We start from the raw sequence: 20,011 nt of genomic DNA, 5'->3' as shown, positions 1-20,011 counted from the left end.
ACATCACAACCTCCACTGCCTCTGGGATCCTTGGGGATGGTCACAAATGTGAGTATAGCTCAGCCTCTTCATCACTGGCCCCTCCTTCTGGCCCCCTTCTCTTGGAGTGCCTAGGCTCCTGGCTCTTGTCCTGTTCTAACAGTCTTAATCTTCACAATGATGCAGAACTTGCACTCTAATGAATCAGGAAGAAGATTTGATTTCTAGATCATGAGAACAAGCGGCAGGAAAATGAGATCAGCCACAAAGCCATGCTTAGAAAAGTAAGGCTGCATGCTATGCTTTTTGTTGAGTAAGAATTTCTTTTCTTCTGCTCTGCATCTAGCACATATTCTGAGTGTGGCAGCCAAGATGGATGATGGGTAACTAAGAGAAGCTATTGTCCAGGAGACAGGTGATAGAAACCTGAAGCTGTGAGCAACACATAATTCAGAGTCACGGGCTTATGTCAAGATTCAAGTTGGGGCATTAGAATTTACACCTGTATTCTTTCCCACTAACCTCTACTGCTTTTTTCAGAATTTACATTAATTTTTGCTTTCGTTTTGTACATTTATTTTTATGCAACTTACTTTTTTTTTTCTTTTGGTGTGCTTCTATTCTTCCTCCCAGCAGGCAGAGGGAGCATATGTGGGTAATCCAAGATCATGAGACAAGTCATGAAAGCAAAGGGTAGTAGATAGAAAGGAAACAACAGGCCAGAGAGAGGGAGAACAGAGGAGAGGGGATAATGGCTGGGGAGAACAATAACCAGATTTAATGATAATATGTATACAAAAAGAATGGAGCTCATTGTATGCTGGACAGACGAAAAACAAGTAAGGGTAAAATAACTACATAAATTCTGATATAAAAGCTTTAGCTTTTTATAGTTCAAAAATCTGAGATGTGGTAGTAGTTGGGTACTTAGGATCAAACCCAAGGCATTGCACATGGTACATGGTACATCCCATCAAGCTATATACCCCAGCCTGAATAATTTTATGATTTATAATATCTGGGAGGCAGGATGTTCAGGGAAACCCTGACATTTCAGAATCATTTTACATCATGTGGCAGAGACCAGAGAATCTGAAAATTAATATGTGAATTAATTAATTCACTGAATTTAATAACATGCTTATGTTAATATATAATGTACTACTGTAATTTCATTTTTTTCTGAAGGTAGCTAAAGAAAAAAAGTCCATACTTACACCTTCCATTATTGCTTTGATGTACAATGTGTGAGGTTATAGCTATCCCTACACAGAGGCTGAAATATCTCTCCTTATTGACAGTACAAAGACTATCTAGTCATCAAGACATCTCTCTACTGGCAAATTACATTCTGTGGACCAAATTCTCACTACTACCATTTTTGTAGGTAAACTTCTACTGGCTCACAGCAGTGGCCATCTATTTATGTTATTTCTATGGCTGTTTTAGATGAATGTTGGCTATAAAGAAAGTGACATGGCTTGCCAAGTCTAAGTACTGTGTTTGCCCATGTTATATGTGAAAAAAATAAATCAAGATCTAGTGTAGCCCAGCCAATTCATCTTTTGACTTCATTAACTGTTTCTGTGGGATGGTGATGGTCATAGCTGAGGACTCCTTTCCACCTTAACATAGGAATTACTAAATTTTTTATACTGTTCATAAATGGGAATAAAACACCAGAAAAGTTAAAATTCCTCTCAATGAACTGAACTGAACTGAACTGGTTGCGTCTTTTCACACACTGGCTGCCATGCTCACAGAAGGAATGTCAGTCTTTCTAGTTTCACAAATTGCTCATTAAGCATTTTTCAAAGGCCCATGCTCTCTTCGTGAACAATGAAACTGACTCACAAAGTAGGCAAACTGTACAGATACTTTGCTATTTAAGAAAATTAGCTAAATTGGCTTATCCCTTAATCTCTAAACAAGTCACACAAAAAAACTTATAAACCATATTTAAAAGGTTTTTCACTTCTCATTTCACTTTGTTAGAAAGAAATAAAAATACACACATTTTAACAAAAGGTATTAATATATTCTAAATTAATGATTCATAAAAAGCTAAATTTTGCCTTCAGGCAGTTTACGCAGGAGAAGTCACAGTAATATGAACGATTCTGTTTAACTGAACCAGAAATAGTTGGTAAATTATTTTCTACCCCTCTAATGATGATTCCTAGTTGTGTTTGGGACAAAAATTACTTTCTCCATCTGATTTAAAACATTGAAAGGGGGCAAAAATCCTCGGAAACAAGGATCTAGGTCTGCTTGAATGCATCTTCAAGCATGACTTGGATGATGCATTCACTAGGAAGTGATCTATATTTTGGAGTCTTTTGTTTGTTTTTACATTATGGAGTGGAATAGCATCCAGGGAGTATTAACTGGGCCATTCTTAATCACATCGCATGACCGCACAAGTGACTTTATGTAAACAGCACTAGTGATATCATGAGTAATAAAACCTGTTTCCGTCAGAAGGCCTTTATCATGCGTAAGGGAGCTGCACACTAAAAGGCAGTCTGGGCTTCTGTTAACCAGCCACAGCTGGTTCATTGTTATAAAAAGAACTAATGAAAACACAAATGCTAACCTCTCAACTTCTCCCACGTCAAGGCTGTACTAAGCCAGCCCCTTCCAAAGGCTCTCAGTGAATGAACTGGCTGGGGCTAGTTCCCTGAAGTTGTTTACTGAACAGTATGTGCAAGAAATTTGCCAAGCACTAGTGGTTGGGGGTGGAGTTTCACATGCCTCCCGCCCCCAGAAGATCTTGGGTTTAGTTCTGCAGCAAATAGAACACAGAACAATTTCAAAGGCAAAAAGTACTCTTAGCAATCTGCTTTCCTTCCCCACTTGGCCACTCCCTTCCTTTCTCTCCCCTCTTCTATCTTTCTTCTGAGAAAGAGTCTCATGTGACCTGGGATGACCTCAAACTTGCTGTAGAGCAGAGGATGATCTTGAACTGTTCTTTCTATTTCCACCTCCTGAGTACATTACAGACATGTACCCCAATGCTCACTTTTTCATAGGTGTATTTGTGTGTACACACAGACACATACAGTATACACTCGAATAAAGGTAAATAGTTACCCTCCATTGTCATTCCACAGAACTCACCTAGCAGAGGTATGGAGCTTTGCTGAGCAGGTTAGACTGGCTGACTACCAGGGGTCTTCTTGTCTTCATCTCCCCCCAGTATCAGTGATACAAGGGCACCTCATCAGGCCAAGAGTTTTGTGTGGGTGCTGGGGATTGATTTCAGGTTCTCAAATTGCACAACTTTACCAACTAAGCTAGGTCCTCAGCTCCCAGGTTCTTTGATTTAAAAAAAATTCGTATTATGTGTATGGACGTTTTGCCTGAATGTATATCTGAGAATCAGACATACACGGTGGTCACAGAGGCCAGAAGAGGGGATCACATCCCACAGAACTGGAGTTACAGACAACTGTGGGAAGCCATGTTATAGAAACTGAACCCAGGTCCTCTGGAAGAGCAGCAAGGACTCTTAACCTCCACGCCCTCTCTAAAGCACAGGTTGACCTCAAAATTACCACAGTCAAGCTTTAGTCTGCAGAACCAGATGTAGAACTCTCAGCTCCTCCTCTAGCACCATGTCTGCCTGCATGCCTCCATGTTTCCTGACATGATAATGAAGTAAACCTCTGAATTGTAAACCAACACCAAATAAATATTTGCCTTAATAAGAGATGCCTTGGTCATTGGTTTCTCTTCACAGCAATAAAACCCTAACACAATCTCTTTGACCCTCACAACCAGGAAGTTGTGAGGTGAATTTTCCAGTGGAAGTGGTAAGTTTCTAACTTTAAGTCAAATTGTTTTATACCCCTCTCTGAAGGCCTGTCTTCCCAGCAACAATTTTTAAGTTATGTATTGTCAAGGAGAAGAAGAGGGAAGGTGGAGGTTCTTTAAAAACACTGATACTGGGAGGGGACCCAAGATGGCTGCACCAAGAGGACACCAGTGACTACAGGACAACCAACTCTGGGCCCTAAAACACCAGCGATTATGTTTCCCAGGTGAAAGGAAACCCCATGGTGTGGGAAGCAATCGGGTCCATTCTCAGGTTACCCAGCTAAACCCCAGAAAAGTTTCTGGGTCCTAGCAGGTGCTCGGTCTCCAGCCCAGGGCAAACACCTGTGTGATCTGATCACCATCCCAGACTGAACTATGGACCCCACAATACCAGACTGGGAGTTCTAGTAGAGAGAAAACCCTACGATGAAGGGAGCAATCAGGACCAATCTCAGGTCACCCAGACAATTCCTGGAAAAGGACCCAGGGTCCGGTGTACACTCAGCTGCCAGCCCAGAGACCTGCCTGTGTGCCCTACTCACCGTCCCAGACAGAACTGTGGGCCCCAGGACACCAGGGACTGTGTTTCTCTGTCAGGAAGAAATCTAATAGTGAGGGAAACAGCAGGTCCAACCTCAGGGCACTCAGCCAAATTCCCCGCCTGAAAAGTTCTTGGGAAAAGTTCCTGGGTTCTTACAGGCACCCAGCTGACAGTGCTGAGCAACGTGCCTGCGTGCTCTACTCACCATACCAGAATGAACTGTGGAACCCAAAACACCACAGACTGGGACTCTCTGTCTAGAGGAAACCCAATGGTGGGGTAAACATCAGGTCCTACTTCAGGACACCCAGATCTGAAAAAGTTTCTGGACTCCTGCCGGCTCCAGACTCTAGCCTCCTGCTGCATGCAGGACTGCTGCGATCACCTCCCACTGAGCACCACTTGGGTACTGGGGAACAAAGCTCCAACCTCAGACCTACAGAAGCCTGGGATCCAAGGGTTCAGCCCCAGACACTGCACCAAGGCTCAACCTGGCTCCCTAGCTAAACTGACCAAAGTGGGGCTCCCTGGTTCTCCAAGAGGGCTACACCTAGCAAACACAGTGTCAGAGCAGAAGCAGCAGCCCACTAAATTAAGAGCAAGGAACTCAGCAGCAGGGCAGCTGTCTCCAGGACTACTTCTGGTGAGAGGAGAGTGCCCCGACTACCCCTGACAGCCAATGACCACAGTTAGCACACAGGTCCATACCCCTGAGGTGAGCTATGACAATTCCTGAGAAGCACTGGCCATTCGGTGACCATACCCAAAAAGCAGAGAAAGCCTCCTTCAAGAACATCCATCATCCTAAAAGGGGATTCTCCCCACTCCAGGATTCCAGAAGGTACCAGAAACTAACAGCCAACACGTGAGATAGCCAAATGGATAGAGGCCAGCTTAAAAGACCAACCAACAAAAGCTAAAGAAGTATGGCATCTCCAGAACCCAGTTATCCAGGGGCAAGCAACCCTGGACACCCTCTCATGAGTGAAATTCAGGAAGATGACCTTACTTATGAAGGTCATCTTGCTTATGAAGGACTAATGGAGGAAAAAAATAAAATGTGTAAAGAACTAGAGGAAGATAAGGTCAAACAGATTATGGCCATCCATAAAGAAATGGAGGAAGATAAACTCAGCCTATCCATAAAGAAATACAAAGATGCAGCCAAACTGTTTCCTTCAGAGAGGAAATAATTAAGTTACTGAAAGAAATAAAAGAAACAGAGGAATGTGCAAACAGATAAATGATTTGAAGGAAAAACAGAAATACAGTCAGACAGGTAAAGGAAATCAACAAAACAGTTAAAATCTGAAGATAGAATTGGAAAAATTAAAGAAAACACAAATGGAGAAAATAATGGAGAGGAAAGAACTTAGAGAAGAAAGCAGGAACTACAGGGGTAAGCAAAACCAACAGACTGCAAGAGATGCAAGAAAGACTATCAGCTGTGGAAAATACAATGGAAGAAATCAATGTATCCATCAAAGAAAATGTTAAATCTAAAAAACTCCTAAAACAACCATCCAAGAAATACAGGACAACACGAAAGACAAAACCTAAGAATAATAGGCACACAGAAAAAAAGAAAATTCATGTCTCCAAGGCCCAGAAAATAGTTTCAACAAAATCATTGAAGAAAATTTCTCCAACTTAAAGGGGAGGCCTATAATAATACAAGAGGCCTACAAAACACCTAATAAATTAGACCAGAAAAGAAAATTCTCCCACCACATAATAATCAAAACAGTAAGGACACAGAACAAACAAAAATACTAAAAGCTGCAAGGGGAAAAAAGGCTAAGGAACATATAATGGCAAACCCATCAAAATCACACCTGACTTATCAACAGAGAGTATGAAAGCTAGAAGGGCCTGGACGGATATCATGGGGACCCTAGGAGAACACAGATGTCAGCCCAGTCTACTATATCCAGCAAAACTCTCAGTCATCATAGATGGAGAAAACAAAATATTCATCGACAAAAACAAATTTAAACAATACCTACCCAAAAATCCAGCGTTACAGAAGATATAAGAAGGAAAAATACAACCCAGGAAAACTAACTACAGTCAGGTAAACACAGGAAATAATAACCTCACTACAGCAAAATTAAAAGTAGCCAAGCATACAAACAAACGACCACAACCAGACTCAAAAATCAAAAGATCTAACAGCCACTGGTTATTAATCTCTCTCAACATCAATGTACTCAACTCTCCAATAAAAAGACACAGACTAACAGAATGGATGTATAAACAAGGCCCAACAATCTGTTGCATACAAGAAACACACCTAAGTTACAAAGATAGACATTACCCAAGAGTAAAGGGCTGGAAGATGGTTTTCCAAGCAAATGGACCCAGGAAGCAAGCTGAGTGGCCATTCTAATATCTAATAAAATAGATTTACAACTAAAATTAACCAAAAGAGATGGGGAAGGACACTTTATACTCATCAAAGGAAACTTCTACCAAGAAGACATCTCAATTACGAAGATCTATGCCCCAAATACAAGGGCACACACATTTGTAAAAGAAACATTAAAAACATTAATTAACACATAAATCCCCACACATTAATAGTGGGAGACTTCAACATCCCATTCTCAACAAAGGACAGGTCAACAAAACAGAAATTAAACAAAGAAACAATGACTCTAACAGAGGTCATGAATCAAATTGACCTAACAGACATCTACAGAACCTTTCACCCAAACACAAAAGAATTTACCTTCTCTCAGCACCACATGGAGCCTTCTCCAAAATAAACCATATAGTTGGTTACAAAGCAAGCCTCAACAGATACAAAGATTGAAATAATCCCTTGTATCCTATCTGACCACCATGGACTTAAGCTGGACCTCAACAGCAACAGAAATAGCAAAAAGCCTACATGTACATGGAAACTGAACAATTCCCTACTCAATGACAGCTGGGTCAGGGAAGAAATAAAGAAAAAAATTAAAGACTTCCTAAAATTCAATGAAAATTAAAGCACAACATACCCAAACTTATGAGACACAATGAAAGCAGTGCTAAGAGTTCACAGAACTAAGTGCCTTCAAGAAGATTTTCAAAACATCTCATACAAGCAACTAAATGGCTCCCCTGAAAGCCTTAGAAAAAAAAAGGGCAGACACACCCAAGAGGATTAGACGGCTGGAAACAATCAAACTCAGGGCGGAAAACAATAAATTACAAAGAAATAAAACAATTAAAGAATCAATGAAACCAAAAGCTGGTTCTTCGAGAAAAATCAACAAACACTTAGCCAAACAAACTAAAAGGAAGAGAGACACTATCCAAATCAACAAAACCAGATATGAAAAGGGAGAATATAACAACAGACACTGAGAAAGTCCAAACAATCATTAGGTCTTACTTCAAAAGCCTATATGCCACAAAATTTGAAATCTAAATGAAATGGACAATTTTCCGTATCAATTCCACTTACCAAAGCTGAACCGAGACCAGGTAAATCAATTAAATAGTCCTATATCTGCAGAGGAAATAGAAGCTGTCATCAAAAGCCTCACATTCAAAAGAGGCCAAGGTGGTTTCAGTATAGAATTCTACCAGACCTTCAAAGTAGAACTAACAGCAATACTCTTCAAACTCTTCCACAAAATAGAAACAGAAGGAACACTACCAAACTCATTCTATGAAGCCACAGTCACCTTGGCACCTAAACCTCACAAAGACCAAACAAAGAAAGAGAATTTCAGGCCAATCTCCCTTATGAACATTGATACAAAAATACTCAACAAAATACTCACTAACCGAATTCAAGAACACAGCAAAGATATCATCCACTATGACCAAGTAGGCTTTTTGCCAGCTATGAAAGGATGGTTCAATATAGGGAAATCCATCAATATGATCCAACATATAAACAAAATGAAAGAAAAAAAAACACATGATAATCTCCTTAGATGCTGAAAAAGCATTTGACAAAATCCAACACCCATTTATGTTTAAAGTTCTAGAGAGATTAGGAAAACAAGGCACTTACCTAAACATAGTAAAGGCAATATACAGCAAGCCTATAGTCAACATCAAACCAAACATAGAGAAACTTAAATCAATCCCACAGAAAGCAGGGACAAGGCAAGGCTGCCCACTCTCTCCATATCTCTTCAACATAGTTCTTGAAATCCTGGCTATAGCAGTAAGACAATTAAAGCAGATTCAGGTTGGAGAGGAAGAAGTCAAAGTATCACTATTTGCAAATGATATGATAGTATACCAAAGACAAAAAGTATGAAAAGAAATTAAGGAAATAACTCTCTTCAAAATAGCCACAAAGGACATAAAGTACCTTGTTGTAACTTTAACCAAGCAAGTCAAGGACTTGCATGAAAAAAACTTCAAATCTCTGAAGAAAGAATTCAAAGAAGATATCAGAAGATGGAAAGATCTCCCATGCTCAACGCTTGGCAGGATTAACATAGTAAAAATGGCCATCTTACCAAAAGAAATCTACAGATTCAATGCAATTCCCATCAAATTACCAACACAATTCTTTACAGACATTGAAGAAAAACTCTCAAGTTTATATGGAATTACAAGAAACCCAGAAACACTGACACAAACCTCTATAATAAAATATCTTCCGGAGGGGTCTCCATCTCTGATCTTAAACTGTTATAGAGCAACAGTAATAAAAACTGCATGGTAATGGCATAGAAACAGAATGGTGGATCAATGGAATCAAATGAAAGACCCAGACATAAAACCACACACTTATGGACACCTGATCTTTGACAAAGATTACAAAACCGTACAATGGAAAAAAGATAGCATCTTCAACAAATGGTGCTGGTCTAACTGGATATCTACATGTAGGAAAATGCAAACAGATTCATACTTATCACCCTGCACAAAACTAAAGTCCAAGTGGATCAAAGACCTCAACAAAAAACCAGACATATTAAACCTGTTAGAAGAAAAAGTGGGGAGAGTGTTGAGCTCATTGGCACAAAATATATAATAAATAAAAAGGAAAAATTAAAATTAAACAATTAAAAAAAAAAGATGTCCACTGATTACTCCAAGGAACTCATTATCATGGTGATTCAGCCACCCTGTATACTAGGAGTATGCTCAGCACTGGCAGGAGAGGCTTTAGCAGGATGTTCCTCATTACCACCTTAGTAGTATGCCTTTCTTTAAAGCAAAATTAAAATACAAAACAAAATCTATATCCAATCTAGAACTGTCTTTAATAATTTTACTCTAGGCCCCGGTGGATTTCTAAACTTAGAAGACCATTCACCTGAAGGTCAATGTCAATCAACACAGAAGCTGTTCCTGTGTGTCTCACTGGAGTCAGAGGCTCCATCAAAATAGGATGTGTGTCCAACTCAGACTAGTTGATGAACAGCATATTTACTTTCAATTTATGTTCTGTTGCTTTGAGGGCTATTCCAAAGCACCAGAAAAATAGCATTCAAAAATTATGAGAAATGCTCAGTCAATGAGATTTCTATAGCCACTGGAAAAAACAAAAACAAAGCAAACTGACTTCATTTCAGAGAGTGTCCCTGTTCCCCTTATTAGGGAACTGAACTTGGGTTCTCTGGAATAGCAGCAAGAACAGTCTTAATGCTGAGCCCTCTCTAAAGCCCCCTCAAAATCTGTATTACTCACTAGTATGCTACACGGTTACTGTTCTCTAACAAAACATATTATGTCAATAGTTTTACATAACATAAACTGATTAAAAGTGTACTTTTACAAATTTACTTTCTATAATATGAGAAATCAAAAGTAAATGCAACAATTTCAGGGTAGGTCCTGATCAGACCTTGGTAGACACACCATATATATATTTTTTAATCTATTCATTAGTCCAAGAACATTTTCAGTAAGAATTCTCATATAAATGAGACCCTTTGCTATACATACATAATATATACCCTTTGCTATATATATAATATACCACATTGTGATGGTTATTTTTTTTTTTGAATTTTATTTTTTTCTTATCAGTTACATTTTATTAACTCTGTATCCCAGCCGTGTCCCGATCCCTCATTCCCTCCCAGTCCCTCCCTCCCTCCCTCATCTCCACCATGCCCCTTGCCAAGTCCACTGATAGGGGGGACCTCCTACCCATTCATCTGATCCTGTTTTATCAGGTATCTTCAGGACTGGCTGCAAAGCTCTCCTCTGTGGCCTAACAGGACTGCTCCTCCCTTGGGGGGTGGGGAGGCCAAAGAGCCAGTCATTGAGTTCCTGTTAGAAATAGTCCTTGTTCCCCTCACTATGGGAAGCCAATTGGTTACTGAGCTACCACAGGCAACATCTGAGCAGAGGTTCTAGGTTACATTCATACATGGTCCTTGGTTGCATGTCAGTCTCAGAAAAGACCCTGTGCCCAGATATATTTGGTCCTTGTGGAGCTCCCATCCTTTCCTCATCAGACTAAATCCCCTTCTTTCTTATGATTCCCTGTACTCTGCCAAAGGTTTGGTCATGAGTCTTTGCTTTGAAAACACTGCTAGTTAGAGTCTTTCAAATGCGCTCAGTAGACTCCTGTCATATGTTCAATGCGCATCCCATCTGTCTTTCTAAACGAGGATTGATAATCTTACCCCATGTCTGCTCTCTTGATTAGTTGTCAACTTGACCACATCTGAAACTAACTAAAACCCAAGCAGCTGGGTACACCTGTGAGAAATTTTTCTTAATTAAATAATTTGAAATTCAAAGACCAAACTTTAATCTGGATCTTTTAAAGTAGGAAGATATATATTTAATCTGGGCTAGCAGCTTACATAAATAATACAGAAGAAAGAAACTTTTGCTATTTGCTGGCTTGCCCTCACTGTTGCTGGCAAGATCATTTCTTCAGAAACATTACAGTCTACTTCTTCAGGGTTCCAGCATATACTGAAGAGCAGATGAGCCATCCACACCCACAAGTACTGGATACTTGGACTTTCTGTTGGTAGACAGCCATTGCTTGACTAGCTGGACCACAGCCTGTAAGCCACTCTAATAAATCCCATATTTATTCAGTTAACTCCATTCCTCTAGAGAATTGTGACTGATACACGCTCCAAATTTTGATATAAGAAAAAGATATGCAAAACAGCCTTTGTATGCAGTGAACACCACCTAGAAATTCTTAAGCAGGCTTCCTTTCTTGGGAACTGCCTGTTATGCATCCCCTTTCCCGTGCCTACGTTTGCTACTCACCATGCTCCAGGTGAATCTGCATGCCCCACTCTGTGCCCTTGATGGTTCCTGGCACCATCTCTACTGAGAAGGGAGTAGGCCCTCTGCACTACTACTCGGACCCCAATTTCAGACCACAGGCCAGCTCTTTGGCTTTCCACAATGTCCAGAAGAGACTCCCTCAGGGGAGCACCAACCACAAGATGTTGCTCTGTCTTGTCATGCCCGTGGGTCAAGCTTGTGCTAGTGGCAGCCAGGCTACCACATATCATCTGTCCAAGACATGCAAAAGGAACAATTTTAGTCTGGCTAATAGTGTCATGCTGTTAGAAAATAGTGACATTAGTGCACCAAAGAGACAGACAAACGTGCAGCACTGGTATCTAGCCCACTGAAAAGCAGAAGTGGGTAAGGGCAACACAGAAGACGTTCCCCTTCTAACAGCACCGAGGAGACAGCCCCACTATTAATTACCTCTTGGGGATAGTTTCCTTTTTTGGTTTGTCCAGAAAGAATGAAATCAGTTTAATTAAAATGAGTCATTTTATTAGGTGTTGAATATAATCTGCTAATTTATACACTTTGCATACTCACATATTCTCCCAACAACTACAGAATAATATCAATGATCATAAGTCAATGATACATATGAAATACTTTAAGACTCTTAATTTCCATAATAATACTTACCCTCACAATGATCCTAATTATTCTCAGAGATAAAACTGAGGCACAGAGAAATTGCCTAATGTGACCTATCATAAAGGTGCTGGGGCAGGATGTGAAACAATGCACATGGTTCCAAAATCCTATTTTATTTTTCTTTAGTGTCAGTTGTACTCTGTATGCATACATGTTTGCAGGCACATATGGAGGACAGAAGAGGGCATCAGATCCCCTGAAGCTGGAATTACAGTCAGCTATCAGCCACTTATGCAGGTACTGAAAACTGAACTTGGGTTCTCTGGAATAGCAGCAAGAACAGTCTTAATGCTGAGCCCTCTCTAAAGCCCCCTCAAAATCTGTATTACTCACTAGTATGCTACACGGTTACTGTTCTCTAACAAAACATATTATGTCAATAGTTTTACATAACATAAACTGATTAAAAGTGTACTTTTACAAATTTATTTTTTAATTTAATAACACTCCCATCCCCATGTGTGTGCTTGGACATACTACATGGCAAGTGTGTACATGTCATAGGTCAGCTTTGGTGTCCTCCTCAAATTATCACTTCCAGATATTTCTTTTGATAGTCAAAGGAATATGTTTATTATATAGTTCAAAGGAAAGTGAAAGTACCAGAAACAGTGTACCAGAAACAAATTCCCATAGCTGAGAGTCCTGCCTACATACCCTGGCCACTATCAGTGAATTACAGTGAAATCCTAAGTTCATTTTGGAATAGCTCAGAACCCCCACCAAATTCCACTAAATCAAACTCTATCACATAACTTCAATATAACTATAATGTTCTAGCTCAAGGCTAGAATATTTCTGTTTCTAAGGAAAACAGAGAACTTAGCAAATAAAGGCTTAAAACTCTTAGTTTCAAAGTGAAAATAGAGAAAATACTTTCTGAGTCCTGATGTGCTAATTATAACCCCATGGAACTGGAAGTACTCTCATGTTTTAATAAATTGAACTAAAGATTAAAACTTCATAATGGAAGGATGGAAAACTGTAATGAGACCATGCTACATCAATTTTCAAACCTCTAGGCACAATGATGATAACAACAGGCTTTAAAATATATAGCTGGGGACAGAAGATGAATATACTCACTTATTCATAAGTCCTTTAAAATACAGATAACAGTATTATTAAAGTGTAAAACTCACAAATCAATAAAAATTTACCTGACTGCTGGAAGAACTGTTTGGTATGTCCTTAATTCTAAACATCTGCGCCAAAGTTATATATCTTCTTGGAAGAGCTGTGTCCTGACTGTATACTATTTCATGAACTGTTTCATTTGCAATAGCTTTCTGACAAAAATAAGTATTCAGAATAACAGAGTAACTTCCATTTGGAATGAAAAGTTTTTGCCTAGGAAAAAAGAAAGATTTGTCAGTTTATTTGCAAGTCAGATTTTCCTTATAATTTAAGCAAGGAATGCTGTTAAAATCAAGACAGTGCACTCCTAACAATGAATGGCTAACACCAGACCAGGGCATGGCATGACAGCTCTCCAAGAAATTGAATAAATAAGACCACATCATTCTTGAAAGAAAGCCATCCCTAGCAATGAACAGCTAGGACCATGCCTTTCAGCAGAATCCACAGCCCATAACAACTAAGTATGACTCAATGATAGAACTTTACTTTCTGACTGAAGCTCTATTGTTAGTATTGTTAGTAACGGAGGGTAAAATTAAGTCCCTAGGCATGGGCCCTCTTGGGGAGACCAATGTCCTCCTCTCAGGAAGAAATACAGATTTGAAAAAATGAGCAAAGACTACATGCACTCAAGCAATGAATTGGATATTATTTACAAATACAATCTTTATGTAGCTAAGAAGCTCTCATTGTTCAAAAAAATATAATATTTAAGGATGAAGGAACTTAGACCCTTGATACCAACTGGTCAAAATCATCAACACTATTAGTGCAAAAACAGAAAAACAGCTGAAGAGGTTCTTCTCAGTGCTCTAATGTGATAAAACCTTTAACGTACATTCTTTAAATCAAGTTGTGCTGTTAATAAGAAAAACTGAAAAGCTCAGGTTCTGGAAGGAAGAATATGACACCTCATTAAACTATACTGATAAGTGGAGAGAAGGAAGAATATCAACCAGGGAGGAAGGAAGGAAGAAAAGAGGAAGAGAGGGAGATACACACACACACACACACACACACACACACAGAGAGAGAGAGAGAGAGAGAGAGAGAGAGAGAGAGACAGACAGACAGACAGACAGACAGGAACAGGAACAGGAACAGGAACAGGAACAGACCTGAGGAATAATACAACAGTAAGAGCAGCAAGTACTCTTAACCACAGAGTCATCTCTCCAGGTCCTCATTTCTGGACTCTTACACAATTTAGGACCCCTATCTAAGGAATGGTGTTATTCACAGTGGCCTGGGATTTTCCACATCCATTAACTATAATTTCACACACACACACGCAAAGCCCAAGCCAATGTTGACAATTCCTCACTGAGAGTCTTCTCAGATGACTCTAGGTTGTGTCAAGTTGACAAATCACATTATCACTGGTCCCAACAAGAGCCAACTGGCCACCTTAGGAAGCTAGAAAATCTTATAATAACTCTTTATTTCATTTTCTTTCTTCAGAGACCTGAAGTTCTTGTCATACAGGTTTTTCACTTGCTTGCTTAGAATTATACCAAGATACTTTATATTATTTGTGGCTATATGTAGTGAAGGGTATAGTTTCCCTAATTTCTTTCTCAGACCCTTTGTCATTTGTGTACAGGGGGCTAATAATTTTTTTTAATTAATCTTGTATCCAGCCACTTTGCTGAAGATGTTTATCAGCTGTAGTTCTCTGGTGGAATTTTTGGGGTCACTTTTATACTATCATAACATCTGCAAATAGTGATACTTTGACTTCTTTCCCAATTTGTATCCCCGTGATCTCCTTTAGTTTTCAAGTACTATATTGAAGAGATACAGAGAAAGTGGGCAGCCTTATATTGTTCCTGATTTTGAAAATATCAGAAGATGGAAAGATGTCCCTTGCTTATGGATTAGTAGGATTACCATTGTAAAAATGGCCATCTTACCAAACGCAATCTACAGGTTCAATGTAATTCCCAGCAAAATACCAACATAGTTTGTTACAGACCTTGAAAGAAAATTCTAAACTTCACATGGAAAAACAAAAAACCCAGAATAGTTTAAACAATCCTATACAATAAAAGAACTGGAGGTATCTCCATCCCTGGTTTCAAACTATACTACACAGAAATAGTAATAAAAACTGCATGGTACTGCCATAGAAACAGACTGGTGGATGAATGGAATTGAATTAATGACCCAGAAATAAACCCACACACCCATGATAACTTGATTTGTGACAAAGGAGCCAAAAGGACAACATCTTCAACAAATGGTGCTGTCTACATGTAGAAAAATATATAGTCCTGAGTGAGGTATCCCAAAAAGCAGAAAGGCACACATGGTTATATACTCACTTATATAGACCTATAAGATAGGATAAACATATTAAAATATATACACCTAAAGAAGATAAACAAGAAAGGGGTCCAGGGGTAAGATGATCAATCCTCATCTAGAAAGACAAAGGGGATGGACATTAGAAATAGGAGAAAACAAATAACAGGACAGTAGCCTACCACAGAAGGCACCTGAAAGACTCTATCTAGCAGTGTATCAAAGCAGAAGCTGAGACCCATAACCAAGCCTTTGGCAGAGTGCAGGGAATCATATGAAGGAAGAAGGAATTAGTATATCCTAGAGGGGACAGGGAACCCCACAAAGTCCAAATATATCTGAGCACAGGGGTCTTCTATGAGACTGTTTCTCCAACCAAGGACCATGCATGGATATAACCTACAACCCCTGCTCAGACATAGCCCATGGTAGCTCAGTATCCAAGTGTATTCCCTAGTAAGGCGGACAGAAATTGTTTCTGACATGAACTCATGAGCTTCCCCTCCCCCCTGAGAGAGGAGCAGCCTTGCTAGGCCACAGATAAGGACATTGCAACCATCCTGAAGATACCTGATAAGGTAGGGCCAGATGGAAGGAGAGGAGGACACCCCCTCTCAGTGGACTCGGAAGGGGGCAGGAAGGAGATAAGGGAGGGAGGGGAGGAGTGGGAGGGAAAGAGGGAGAAGGCTACAGCTGGGATACAAGTGAATGTATAAAATTATTTGAAGTTTAAAAAAATTAAAAAAATTAAAAAAAAGAAAAGACAGCAAGCAAAGCAAAAAAAAAAAAAGAGAGAGAGAGAGAAAAAATAGATCCATATTTATCTTACTGCACAAAACTCAAATCTAAGTGGATCAAAGACCTCAATATAACATTGGATACACTAAATCTATTAGAAGAGAAAGTGGGGAAGAGCTTTGAACTCACTGACATAGGAGACAGCTTCCTGAAAACCAAAAGCTCAGGCTCTAAGATCAACAGTTAATAAACAGGACCTCTTAAAACTGAAAAGCTTCTGTATGGCAAAGGGTGCATTCAATAGAATGAAACAACAGTCTACAGATTTGGAAAAGATCTTCAACCCTCTATCTGACAAAAGCTAATAGCCAAAATATATAATGAACTCAAGAAATCAAACACCAATAAACAAAATAACCCACTTGAAAAAGGGGGCCCGGAACTGAACAGAGCGTTCACAACAGACAATTCTCAAATGGCCAAGAAATACTCAACTTCCTTAGTCATCAGGAAAATGCAAATCCAAATGACTCCAAGATTCCATCTCACACCAGTCAGAATGGCTAAGATCAAAATCTCAAGTGATAGTACATACTGACAAGGGTGTGGAGAAAGGGGAACACTCCTCCATTGCTGGCAGGAGTGTAAACTTGAACAACCACTTTGGAAATCAGTCTGGCACTTTCTCAGAAAATTGGGAATAGCTTTACCTCAAGACCCAGCTATAGCTCTCCTGGGCATATACAAAAGATGCTCCACCATATAACAAGGACACTTGCTCAACTATGTTCATAGCAGCTTTATTCATAATAGCCAGAATCTGGAAACAACCTAGATGTCCCTCAACCAAAGAATGGATAAAGAATCCGTGACATATTTACACAATGGAATATTACTCAGCTATTAAAAACAAAGAAATTATCAAGTTTGCAGGCAAATGGATGGAACTAGCAAAGATCATTCTGTTGTGAGATAACCCAACCCAGAAAGCCACACATAGTATGTACTCACTTATTTAGCCATATAATACATATAGGATAAGCATACTGTAAGGCACAGACTCAAAGAAGATAATTAATATAGGGGATGCAAGGGAGAATGCACAAATCTCACTTGGAAGGGGAGACAGACTAGACAGAGGTAGTGGCTGAAGAGACGGAACAAGGTAGGAAAGGGGGCACAGAGAGTTAAGAGGGTAGTGAACAGACCTGGAGAGATCAAGTAGGAGAAGACAAAACAGAAACAGAGGGTGGGGGCATCTCTGTGACAAGCTGGAGGCCTAAGTCGGGGCAGGCTCCTGGGAGGATATAAGGGGAATTCAAGCAGAGACTTCAGTTACAGAGACCATACAGACTGAAGAAGACTTTTTCTAACAAGACTAGTCTTCTAGTAAAGGGCAGGGAATACCAACCCACTCACAAAACCTTCACCCAACATTTACCCTGCCTATGAGATGCTTAAGGATAAAGATAGAGCAGAAAAAGAGGAGATGGAGGGAATGCCTAACCCAACCAAAGACCTACCCTATCAGAGACTGCCAACCTCTGAGACTATGAACAATGATCTGCTAAACTTGTAGACAGGAGCCTGTTAGAGCTGTCCTTTGAGAGGCACTACCCAGCAGCGCCTCAAACAGAAGCTGAGACTCACAACCCAACACTGGGTGATGCATAGGGCATCTAGTGGAAAAGTGGGAGGAAAGAGAAAAGAATCTGGAAGTGACAGAAGCTCCACAAGAACACCAACAAAGGCAAGTAAACACAGTCCAGAGGGGCTAGCTGAGACTGAATCATCAACCAAGGACCATGCATGAACTGGACCTAGGTCCCCTACAAAGATGTAGCTGATGGGCACCTTAGGCGACGTTATGTGTGTCCTCTAGTAAGGGAAGTGGGGTCTGCATTGGACAGGGTCTCACTTGTCAGCTTTTCGATCACTTTCCCCTGGCAGGACTGCCTTGCCAGGTCACAGGGGAATAGGATAGGCTCAGTCCTGATGTAATTTGATAAGCTGGATGGGAAAGGGAGCTTCCCCTTTCTGAGAATAAGAGGTGGTGGGAGGAAGGGTGGGGCTAAGGTAGGGAAGAGGGGCTACAACAAAGACGTAAAGTGAATAAAAACTCATGTGTATTGAAAAACTCATTGAACTTTTACACAAAGGAAATTCTTTTAACTTTTAAATGACAACTAAAGTAAATGCTAAAAATAAAAATCAAGAATCTTTCTTTCTACCTTTTTATTAAATATAATGCCAAAAGTCCTAGTCCATAACACAAGGCACCATAAGGAAAGAGGAAGCACACATACCAGAAAAGAAGCAGTCAAATGACTTTCCACACAGATATACTTTAAGATAAGTGTCATGTTGTGCAAGCTGGCTACAAACTCTCTATACGGTTGAGTATTATATTGAATTGTGATTCTTCATGCCTCCATTTTTGCTTTTCAAAACCATGGCCAAAGATAGCAAAACATACATACCAGCACAAAGTAAATTAATAAATAAATAATTCCCAATGAATCTGAAGATAACTCCTAAATCCAGTGAGTTCAGTGAGGGTTAAAATGGAAGAAATAAAAATCAAGTACATTTTCAATAAACACATGTTCAACAAAATTGAAACTAGAGTAATAAGCTGGGCATGGTGATACATGACTAAAATGTTAGTACTCATTAAGCTGAAACACAAGCCCACAAGATTTAGGGCAGCACAAACTATAGAGCAAGATTCAAGATTCTTCCAATCAATCAATCAATGAATCAGTTTCACATGTTACAATTTGCCTGTTAAGGTTACAAAACACTCATAAAATCTCTGGCACTAGAGAGACTGAAAAACTCAATTATCCTCTAGTAAAGAACCCTAATTTTAGAAGAGTCTGGGCTAACCTACCTAGCTAGTTTACTGGGCTAAACTAGTGAGGCCTGTCTTAATTACCACCACAACCAATACACAAAATAAGCATACAAACAAACAAAATAACAATACACTAAGTAAGAAAAATTTATACAGAAAGATAAAGGAACTAGAATATTTTGAAAAAGAATAAAGAAAACCATTTGTGCACAAAGGTAAAGGTACATCATTAATGCAATGTATATGAATGTATGTACCAGTGAATCTCATTAATATGTTAATTAATATGCATTGACTTGCACAATCATAATAAAGTATAAAAAGCATATTTATATGAAAAGATTATCCAAGCCCATTTGATTCAATTCATTCCTTTTTTATGAAGAACTATGATAAGGGAACCCCACAGTCACAATACTGGCTTAGGATCCAGAGAGGGTAATAGCAACCAAACAATGGATCACCTACCCCAAAAAGACAGGACAGTAAGAAACACTTCAATCTCATTTCTAGCCTCCAGAACAACAACAACAACAACAACAACAACAAAACACAGATATTAAACAGCCAAGACAACACCCATGTACTGTAACCCAGTAACTCTATCACAGCAGCCTTTAAGAAAGGCTATATAGACGAACTACGAGACAAGAACTTCAGAATTATAGCAATGATGAATATCCTCAAGGGCCTTAAAAAGGATACGAATTAATCCTTTAATGAATTAATCCTTTAGTAATTATTTAATT

The 20,011-nt window shown here is 39.4% G+C and overlaps 1 protein-coding gene across 1 annotated transcript in view; it reads right to left on the bottom strand.

The window, feature by feature from the left end:
* Nucleotides 1-20,011, bottom strand: part of LOC129670528 (DNA repair-scaffolding protein-like) — a gene marked incomplete at its 3' end in the record, with an annotated part of 244,997 nt that overhangs the window by 47,612 nt on the left and 177,374 nt on the right. The window contains exons 9-10 of the mRNA XM_055599034.1: nt 13,384-13,573; nt 11,543-11,793 (exon numbers count right to left, since the gene is read on the bottom strand). Of these exons, the coding sequence (XP_055455009.1) occupies nt 11,543-11,793; nt 13,384-13,573 (441 nt within the window). The remainder of the gene's footprint in view (nt 1-11,542; nt 11,794-13,383; nt 13,574-20,011) is intronic.

Source organism: Psammomys obesus, unplaced genomic scaffold, assembly GCF_907164565.1.
Source record: "Psammomys obesus unplaced genomic scaffold, mPsaObe1.curated_primary_1811, whole genome shotgun sequence".
NCBI lineage: Eukaryota > Metazoa > Chordata > Mammalia > Rodentia > Muridae > Psammomys > Psammomys obesus.
The sequence above is the reverse complement of the archived record's forward strand: the minus strand, read 5'-3'. Positions and strand labels throughout refer to the sequence as shown.